The sequence below is a fragment of the Entelurus aequoreus genome, linkage group LG07, assembly GCF_033978785.1.
Source record: "Entelurus aequoreus isolate RoL-2023_Sb linkage group LG07, RoL_Eaeq_v1.1, whole genome shotgun sequence".
Classification (NCBI taxonomy): domain Eukaryota; kingdom Metazoa; phylum Chordata; class Actinopteri; order Syngnathiformes; family Syngnathidae; genus Entelurus; species Entelurus aequoreus.
The window spans coordinates 26,571,642-26,581,382 of record NC_084737.1 but is presented as its reverse complement, the minus strand read 5'-3'; the positions used below and the strand labels follow the sequence as shown (position 1 = coordinate 26,581,382).

The following is a 9,741-nucleotide window of genomic DNA, read 5'->3' as shown; positions in this document are numbered from 1 at the left end:
CTGCGAGGAGGACGAGGAGGAGGAGACGTGTGAAAAAGAGTCTAACAGCAGTTTGCTCAAAGACATTTGCGCCGGGGCACATGCAAGCAGAAGCTATACTGATCTAGAAAGTAAAATGTTGCAGCTTGTCAATCAGAGCGTACCTTTCTAGAGATCTGCAAAGCAGGATCAAGCATCAGCATCAAGGAGAAGAAAGAACAATGAGGCGAACACAAACGGTTAAGAAGGTGAAACACAACAGAAGGAAATGGGAGAGAAAAAAGGAGTCCACATTCACTATGATTACATGACCGACCTGTACTCTCCAAAAGTCTCGTCCTTCATTGGTCGGGCCTCAGAGTCCATGGGGCCTTCTTCTTTGTCTTTCACTGAGAGGAAGACATAGGGTTGGACTTCAATATCATTGTCAATGTCCTACAAACAGCCACCTGCAAAACTACATTTTTTAAAAAAGATTTTAGGATTGGCCTATGGGGCACCTCTGCTTGAGCCCTATATGAACTCTGCATAGCAACAAGAGGACGTGCAAACGTGACTGAAAACAAATTACAATGCACATTTGAAATGCACAAACAAGCTTGTAACTCAAAACAGTCATATCTCAAATCAGCCCCACCCATTGAAATTAATTAAAATCAATTTAATCCATACTATACTACTCTCCTGAAACATCACAATTTTAACATGTGACAATACTTTTCAAAAGCCAACTTTAACTTTTCGATAACAAATATTGTTTAAAAAACATAACAATAGCAGGTACAACAAACTACAGTAGTCTTCTGAAATAATGTAATAATATTGTCCCTTGGGTAACAGACTTTCGAATGTATCTTGTATTTATGTTGCACACGGACGTATTCGCGTGACGTACCAGGGGATCGGAGTTGACCACAAGCAACATGTATTTCCAAAGGTAATGACCGTCCAGTTTGTTGAGTAAGGACTTGACAGAACAAACTGAGGCACGTCCAACTAAGCATCTGCAGCTTCTCAATATTTTCATGGATGAAAGTTTGTTGTGTGTGGCTGCTACGACATGGCTTGACTCATCGAGTAGTTTGATAACTGGTGGGACATACTTTTAACGGTTTGTTTCTCTAATTTGGTCGTCCGCTTCTTCTCCTATGCACTAACTTGCTATTATTGCCTATTTATTGCCTAAACGGCACAACCCTTTGACAAATATTACTTAAACGACGACGGATTGGGGTTATAACTCAAGTTATGCTTGCAACTTAAAGCATAATAAAAAGCCCAAAGACAACTTGTGTCTCAAATTACTCCCAAGTTAAGGTACTTTTAAGTTCAGGTATCAATGTGCAGCTCCAACTTAATATGTAGTTGTTGTCTGGGAGGGTTATAAGGTCGCTGCTGGAATAAAATTATGAATTTTAAAAAGTATATTGCACCTTGCAGTCCAATTGAAGAACATTTGGTTAATTAAAGACTGCAAATGAGATGCTTATCAGAGCACACACGCTGATCACACTGTGCAAAAGTTCCCTTTAAGGTTAATTAATGGTACAGATAGATTTCTGAGCCATTCATGTCAAATATAAAGGGTGCAAATGCCTTACTTTTGAGTGTAAACACAACATATTTTACTACAATATATTTTATTGAGTCAAGTGACATTGTCTATCACTACAAATCATCTTAAACATGTGATTTATGGTACTTTGTTAACACCTGCAAGTCATAAAAAGAGCAAACAGGCTATTAATAGGACTCAAAATGTATTACCACATCTGCAATAAACAGTCACTCCAGGATTTAGCAGGCTTTTTTTGTGATAGTTGCAGGCAAAAAGGCCTGAATTTATGGCACTTTTGTCAGAAAGTTTCAGCAAAAGTTATAATGTTTTTTATTTTTTCTAGAACATTGTAATTTTAAGATTTTTTTTTTTTACCAACGTTTTTTGTGTTGCTTTTAACCTGAAAAAGCACAGGTTCACAACAACCAAATATTGTATTGAGGTTTTACTCCTTTTTCACCACACAAACCTAAAAGTAGACACTCCATGGCAGTAAAAGCACATACTCAGAGTTTATTGTCAAATTACTGTACTGTTTTGACAAATCTGCCAGGTGAAAATGACGCTGATTGGCCAAAATGTGCAGGGAATTTTGCAGGCATCGGACAAAGTAGCGAGGACGCGCATATTTTGCAAAAATGTGTTGAATTTACGTGAATTAATGCGATCGCAATCATCGCAAATTCCCGGAGGGACTGAATAAAGGCTCATGCTACTACTTGCCTGAGTACTTCCCCCCTTTGTTTCTTCTCACGAAGCAGAGGATGAGCAGTATGAGCAGCAGCAGCACGATGGCGCTCACAAGGCCGATGAACCATCCCTGGGTGGCGAAGCCCGGCTGCACCTCCGTCACTTCTTGATAGTGAATAGATGTTGGTTATAACACAGACGACAGCACAAAGGAGACATGACTCTCATTCAAACTAGACGGTGCATTATGTATTCTGTCAGGGTGGCCTCTCACTAGCGAAGAGAGAAAATACACCAAACAAATCTTCGGATAAGGCTAACTTCACTTCACAAGCGGTGCAGGGAAGTACAAGGAGCTCTCAGTGGGATATCTAGACGCAGGGAAACCCAGAGGAGAGAGGCACGCAGGATGAAAGAAAGCCTCACAATACCTGTTCCAATTGTGTCAATCTCAGTCTGGAAGAAGGTGACATTGCTGTGGGTGAATCGCAGTTGGTAATGGGAGCCAGGTCTCAGGTCCTGGAGCTGGTAGAAGGACTGGGAGGAGTCCACCTTTTCTGTGTTCTTCCATTTATCAGCATCTGCATAGACAAATATAATAGTATAATCAGATACAATATAGTTCATCGTTGTGCTGACTGCAGATAAGAGGAGATACCATTCTCCCTAAGATAGTGGATCTGGAATCGAACATTCCTGTGCCTCTTCTTGGCCACCCAGCTGATGTTGGCAACGTTATCGCCAGAAAGCACGCTGATGTTGACTGGGGGTGCTGAAAAAACAATATTTGTGATCATGTGATGTAATGACATGTATGTATATGTGTTAAGAGGCTGCGTACCTCCATCAAGTGTGGTGGCACCCTCCCTCATGATGGGCTCACCATCCCCTGTGGCAGTGCGCCCCCTCAGGTAGAAGCGGTAGTGGCTGTGGCGATCCAGGCCCTTCAGGGTGAGGTGGCTCACTTTTGGATCGGCAATTGCCTCCGCCTGCATGGGGCTGTCGTCACTTTCTACAACTGATGTCAAAGTGAGAGGAGAGATGCTGATGTGGTTAATGCTTTCTTGTTTTGAAATACAAATAAGGTTGGCTTAACTTGGCTTGACTAATAAAGCTTTCCATATTGGTCATTATTGAGTTTACTGCCAATGTCATTAATGAGTTTGTTTCTGTCCAATTTTCTGTCTACAGTTTTTGATACAACAACCAGGATGTTATTCATTCATTTGAATGATTTTTACACAGAATTATATTAAATCCAGGGCTGTCCCGCCCTATAAGCAGAACACGCGCTGTACGGAGGGCCCCACGATTCGCAAGGGGCATTGTTTTGCGTGACAGGGTGCCTCATATAAAATTTTACTGCAAATATATTCCTAGCTGCCTCCTGCTCTGTCAATGATTGAATCTTAATGACAAAATTTCCTAACCACTCATGTAGCATAAGTGCAGCATGCCTTATAAGGCAGAGGTACTGAATTCAAATCCTGGTCGAAGCTGATTTAGGAAGGTTTATACGTTTGTGTTTTATTGACAGTAAAAGTGTTTAAAAAGTAATTATTGAACAATTTATTTCCCATTAATTCATTTTAGTACAAAACGTGCAGTGAATAACATTTTTGTTTGGTTAAAAAATTATAAAAATCGCTTCAAATAATAATGATAAAAAACTGCAAAAAAAAACATAAGAGGGAAGAATGCTCAAAAATAAAAATCTGCTTAGCCTGGGGCAGCCCTGAATAAATCCCCTATAATATTCCAAAAACACTATTGGCAACAATTTAAAATGTAAAATGGGGAACCCCATTTAACATGCTCAGGCCATCATACTGGGATATGTTAGTTGACTACTTTATCAATCCTGAAGGGAATTTTGGTATCCAGCAGCAGCATTATGACAAAACACCCAGAACATGCATAGTCATCAGGTCAAGATAATGAAGTATACAATTTCTAACAGTAATATAATACATGAACAGAGTTCCCACAGCTATTAAAATATCCTCGTTCTCAAACAGTTCAATCATGTATGATGAATCTTCCAGGCTTGACAATATGTGGACTTGTTAAATAGAGCACTGAACCGGATAAATAATTGAACTGAAGCTCACTCCGTTGGTACTGCAACAGGTATCCAATTAGAATCCCATTAGGTTGACTGGGTGGTGTCCAGCGCAGGGTCATTTCCATCTCAGATGGACTGTCCAGGGTCAGGGATGTTGGAGGATGAGGAACTGGTCAAAGGGCAAACATTAAAAGGGTCTTTTAAATGCCACTTGATTGCCACCCATTTGCTGCAACATTTTGTACAATTATTTCAATCACAGCATTCTGTCTGAAGATCACGGTCATTTAACTCAGCCTTCCTGAGTGTCACCTCCCACTTGACTCCCCTGCCCCCCTTTCCATCCGAGCCCTCACACTCTCACCTCCCTCAGCAGTGTTGAATGACAGCGTCTCACAAGGCGGGCCGTCTCCTTTGGTGTTGTACACGCTGACGGTCAAGGTGTAGTGGGAGTACGGTTGGAGATCGCCGATCACCTTCCTCTCCTCGTTGGCCCCAGTCGCCAAGACAACAGTGATGGCGGGCTCCCTTCGAGCTCTGTGGTGGCTCCGAGAACCGACCCTGGTCAAGTGAATCTGGAACCAGAAGACCATTTTTCCGTTATGAAACAAACCATATATTCAATTTATGAGATGAACACTCGGATCACCACCTTGTAGCCGAGCAGGTGTCCTCTGACGGTCTCTCTATCTATAGCAGCCCAGGTCACCCTGATGGCAGTGCTGTTCAGTAGGACGACGCCTACATTCATGGGGGCCTCCAGTGGAACTAAAATAATAGACAAAAAGATAACAAATAACGTCGCCCAATGTTCCTATATGAACAAAAGTAATGTCTTACCATTCTCTCCTGAGTAGCCAATAACAGGGTCCGGCTCAGGCCCCCCGCCCTTTTCGTTAATAGCCTGCACTTTGATCTCAAATGCGGAGAAGTTGCCAATTCCACTAACAACTAATGGTGGCACTGTCGTGTAGTTGGTGTGCCAGGTGGGCCCGCTGCCCACCACCCGCCTCCACAGGACGCGGTACTTGAAGTCCGGCCCGTTGAAGTCCCGTTTATCCATTTCCTGTTGTAAGACGAATAATCACCAATGAGGCATGAGCACATTTGGTTAACAGTCAGAGTTGCTTCGTGTAATTGGACATCTGCTACCTCCCAGGTGATGACAAGCGTATCTGGGTCAACGGACTCACTCCTGACATCTTCAGGGTTATTGTCTGGCACTGTGATCATAAAATGCAAGGCTAAGAGCGCGGCGATAAAAATGTGTGGTTATTATTGTTGCAAATAGCGCTAACCTTCAGCAGCTGTGTTGTAGATTTCAGACACCTTGCTGGGAGCGCTCTTGCCTACTTCGTTGATGGCAATAACGCGGAAACGATAAGACATGTAGGGCCACAGAGAGAGACTGGCACGCTCTGTGTTCCCTGATACTCGGCTCAACTCTTCCCAACCCTTCTCATTTGATACTTGATCCTCAAACTCAATCACATACTCTGTAAAGATACACATGGAAAAGAAGTTGGAGACATTTATGGAGCCATGGAAAAACATCATTGATCTGCAATCCATTGATAAGAAAATGTGTGCGTGTGTCAATACTCAACCTATCACTGGGCTGTTGTGTTCATCTCCAGGAGTCCAGCTGAGGGCGATTGTACGTTGTTTAGGTTGTGTAAGTTGTAGGAGGACAGGCGGATCTGGGCGATCTGTAGGGGATAAAATGTGTCATTAGAAGAATTATTACCATCGCCATGATGTTATGAGTGGATGTTGATGAAACTTTCAGAAAACGGGATAAGGAACAAGTGATTATCTTTTGGGGGGTGATCCGGATCATCTATACTTTGTTACTTTATGGTTACTTTACAAGGCTCAACTTCTCTGTGTGTGAATGCTAGCATCCCGCCTCCACCCACAGAAACAAAGTGGGTGGATGACTGACAAGAGAGTTCATTCTGTTTATTTTGTTCTGCGGTAGATTGGGCCTGGAGGAGGTCTGTGCTCTGTGAGTGCTTTTCTAGTTTATTATGTGCTGTGCAGGCTCAAGTGCACTGCATTATAATGTATTTTCCAAAGAGCATGTTATCAATGAGCCGCATCTGTACTTAAGGGTGCAATGGAAAAAAACGCAGAATAGATGATTTATTCATGACCAAAACTGAATCTTAATAAAATTGTTTGTTTTATTTACAGAAGAAAAAGCTCTTGTGGAATGACAAAATAGACAAGAAGTGGAATCGATCAAATATTTAGGGGTGGTGTTGGACAGTCTTTTAAGAACTATCTTTCTAAAACTGTTAAATGTAATCTTGCTCAGTTTAGATTCATTCATCAGATGAGTACAGATGCAGCCAAGCTCTAGGTGAATGCAATTGTATTTTTTTATTTTAGATATTGCATGACAACCTGGGCTTATTCAAGTAACGCAGCTTTGCAACCACTACGAAGTCTGTGTGAACTGGCACTCAAAATATGTGTCAAAAATATTCTCCTGTTCTTATTGCAACATTGTTAAGAGGTACAAATTGTTAACTTTTGACAATTTTATTTTCATAGCTAACATCAGTTTGGTGAATACAATTTTTCACACCCTTGCACTACCCCTGGGAGAGTATGTGAAATCATGTGGTGAAGCAAGTGTTAGATCTACCAGCGCCTCCTCAATTTTAGAGCCACAGTATTTGGCCAAAACTGCTTTCCATTTAGCGCAGCAGCGATGCGGAATGCTTCACTATCAACTGTTTGAAACTGGAGTGCTTCACAACATTTTAAATTGAAGACCATAAAGTAATGGTTTGTATTGTCCCTACTTCTGTCGATAGAATGTGTATATTTATTGGACTGTTGTTTTTCTGATCGCTCTGCTGGTGCTCTGATATTATTGGCTATGTTTTTATCAGATTTTATTGGTAGATGTGTTTTCAACCTGCTGTCACTTTGCCTTTGCCCGAGGACAACATAATTGTAGCTATGTAATTTATGTATTGTGCAATGCCCCTATCAAATAAACAAACAAAATCAATCATACAATTTTTCTTTGTGCGAGTGATTTTTGATTATAAAGCAGTGACCTTACCATATAGAGTGAGTGTTCCGGTCGCTTCGGCCATGTCCAGATTAGTGATGACCTGACAAGTGTAATTTCCTTCATCATCAGGTTCTGCATTAGCAATAATCAAGTCCGGTCCTTCGAATGTGTACCTATTAAAAAAAGTAATGCGTTTAAATATGTAACAATAACATTTGAGTCAGTTTGCATTTAATATTAAATGTTGCATGTGTGAGGGCTCACTTTTCATCACTTTCAGACGCAAACAGCTTGTGGTCGTTCTTTCTCCACTGAATAAGTGGCGAGGCGAGCTTGGGGTCCACAAGAGAAAGACAAGTAAAGATGGCAGCTTGTCCGGGCTGCACCTTCAGAGCCTGAGGAGGCGATAGGATCACGGTCCTGTCTGCAGGAGAAAGCAGAACGACACACACTGAAGCATTGCCTTCTCAGTGGCCTTGTGGTTAGAGTGTCCGCCCTGAGACTGGAAGGTCGTGAGTTCAAACCCCAGCCGAGTCATACCAAAGACTATAACAATGGGACCCATTGCCTCCCTGCTTGGCACTCAGCATCAAGGGTTGGAATTGAGGGTTAAATCACCAAAATTATTGCCGAGCGCGGCCACCGTTGCTGCTCACTGCTCCCTCACCTTCCAGGGGGTGAACATGGGGATGGGTCAAATGTAGAGGATAATTTCACAACACCTAGTGTGTGTGTGACTATCGTGGGGACTTTAACTTTAACATATAGTGTAAGTGTGTGTTTCACTTACTAAGCACTTCCAGTGCCGCACTGATGGACAGGTTGGTGTTCTGCACAGAGCAAGTGTAGAAGCCCTCGTCATCGTGTGTGACATTGAAGATCTCCAGTCCCCCGGTGGTGAGAGGGTTCACTCTGGAATCTGCCAGAAGGGTGGAGGTGCTCCCACCGTTCCTGGAAAGCACAACGCAGTTATTATATTTGAATTATTGCAATCATGATCCACTTCCTCTCAGCGTGTGCTTACATTGTCAAATGTTGTGAAAAGTACCTAAAATAACCAATCTACACCATACCACACATGGGCACAAACCCTGGTAGTATGGTGCCAAAAAGGTGATGCACTATTTGTCATATATCAGCAAATTCTCACCTATTTGCAACAAAGAAAATGGACCACAAGAGTTGAACTAAAGTATAGTGCTGAGTGGAAACAAATAAAGGTTAACAAGCTCATCCATACTTCTAAGAACTCGGGATGAGCAGACAGACTTTTGTCAGGTTTTCCATCATACCACATTAGTAGCAAGTCTTGAGTCAGAAGCAAGTGTCTTTCATATGGATTGTGTCTAATTGGGTGAGCAGTGTAGAGGGAAGGGGTGTGGACCTACAATATATCTCCTGCCAATCTCCAAGTAAAGGCGCAGAGAGATTAATGCTGCACTTGGAAACAAATACTTCTCTAGGTTTGTAGCTGCTATTGCTGATGCAGCAACAATAAAGTTCAGAAATAAACCTTTAGAGAGCAAGGGTGCAAATAAAACATTTTTTTTAGTGTCTGAAGAAATCACCGGTTTCACTGTTATTGATTCAGCAATTAAATCGTTGCTTAAATAGAACAAAGCTGCATAGGATGAGCGCCACGCTGACAACAATCACGCTCCAGATGCATTTGTGCTTGACATGCTAATATGTGCAAATGAAATCCATCATACGCTACAAAACCAACTGACATTTGAGAGCATCCAAAGAACACACAAGTTTCATTTACTCACCATATGACTTTTGGTTTAGGAGATCCAAAGCTTTCACACTCAAGCAACACCTTCTGGCTCTCGGTAACAGTGTAGGTGTTGCCATCCTCAGTCAGGATCTGGGGAGGCAGCTCTGAAACAACAAATGACCGGTTTAGACACAGACATACACTATATTGACAAAAGTATCAAAAGACACCAACTAATCAATCATGTTTTGAGTTAGATTGCTAGTTATCACACAATGCTTTATTTAGGACAAAATTATGTTAACAAAATTACGTTATTATTATGTTATGTTATGGTTCGATCCCCACCTTCTACCAAACTAGACATGTCTGCTGTGTCCTTGAGCAAGACACTTCACCCTTGCTCCTAATAGGTCGTGGTTAGTGAATCAATTTAAGTGGACCCCGACTTAAACAAGTTGAAAACCTTATTCGGGTGTTACCATTTAGTGGTCAATTGTACGGAATATGTACTTCACTGTGCAACCTACTAATACAAGTCTCAATCAATCAATTAGGGCCTTGCATGGCAGCTCCCGCCATCAGTGTGTGAGTGTGTGTGTGAATGGGTGAATGTGGAAATAGTGTCAAAGCGCTTTGAGTACCTTTGAAGGTAGAAAAGCGCTTTACAAGTATAACCCATTCATATTTTTGTGGAA

The 9,741-nt window shown here is 41.9% G+C and overlaps 1 protein-coding gene across 1 annotated transcript in view; it reads right to left on the bottom strand.

Moving 5' to 3' along the window:
• Positions 1–9,741, bottom strand: part of l1cama (L1 cell adhesion molecule, paralog a) — a 96,675-nt gene that overhangs the window by 3,282 nt on the left and 83,652 nt on the right. Inside the window, 17 exon segments of the mRNA XM_062053067.1 lie at positions 144–155; positions 296–368; positions 2,261–2,392; positions 2,659–2,808; positions 2,886–2,999; positions 3,069–3,245; positions 4,339–4,461; positions 4,657–4,867; positions 4,945–5,060; positions 5,133–5,358; positions 5,445–5,515; positions 5,591–5,788; positions 5,900–6,001; positions 7,372–7,496; positions 7,588–7,747; positions 8,114–8,274; positions 9,096–9,207. Coding sequence (XP_061909051.1) covers positions 144–155; positions 296–368; positions 2,261–2,392; positions 2,659–2,808; positions 2,886–2,999; positions 3,069–3,245; positions 4,339–4,461; positions 4,657–4,867; positions 4,945–5,060; positions 5,133–5,358; positions 5,445–5,515; positions 5,591–5,788; positions 5,900–6,001; positions 7,372–7,496; positions 7,588–7,747; positions 8,114–8,274; positions 9,096–9,207 — 2,263 coding nt within the window.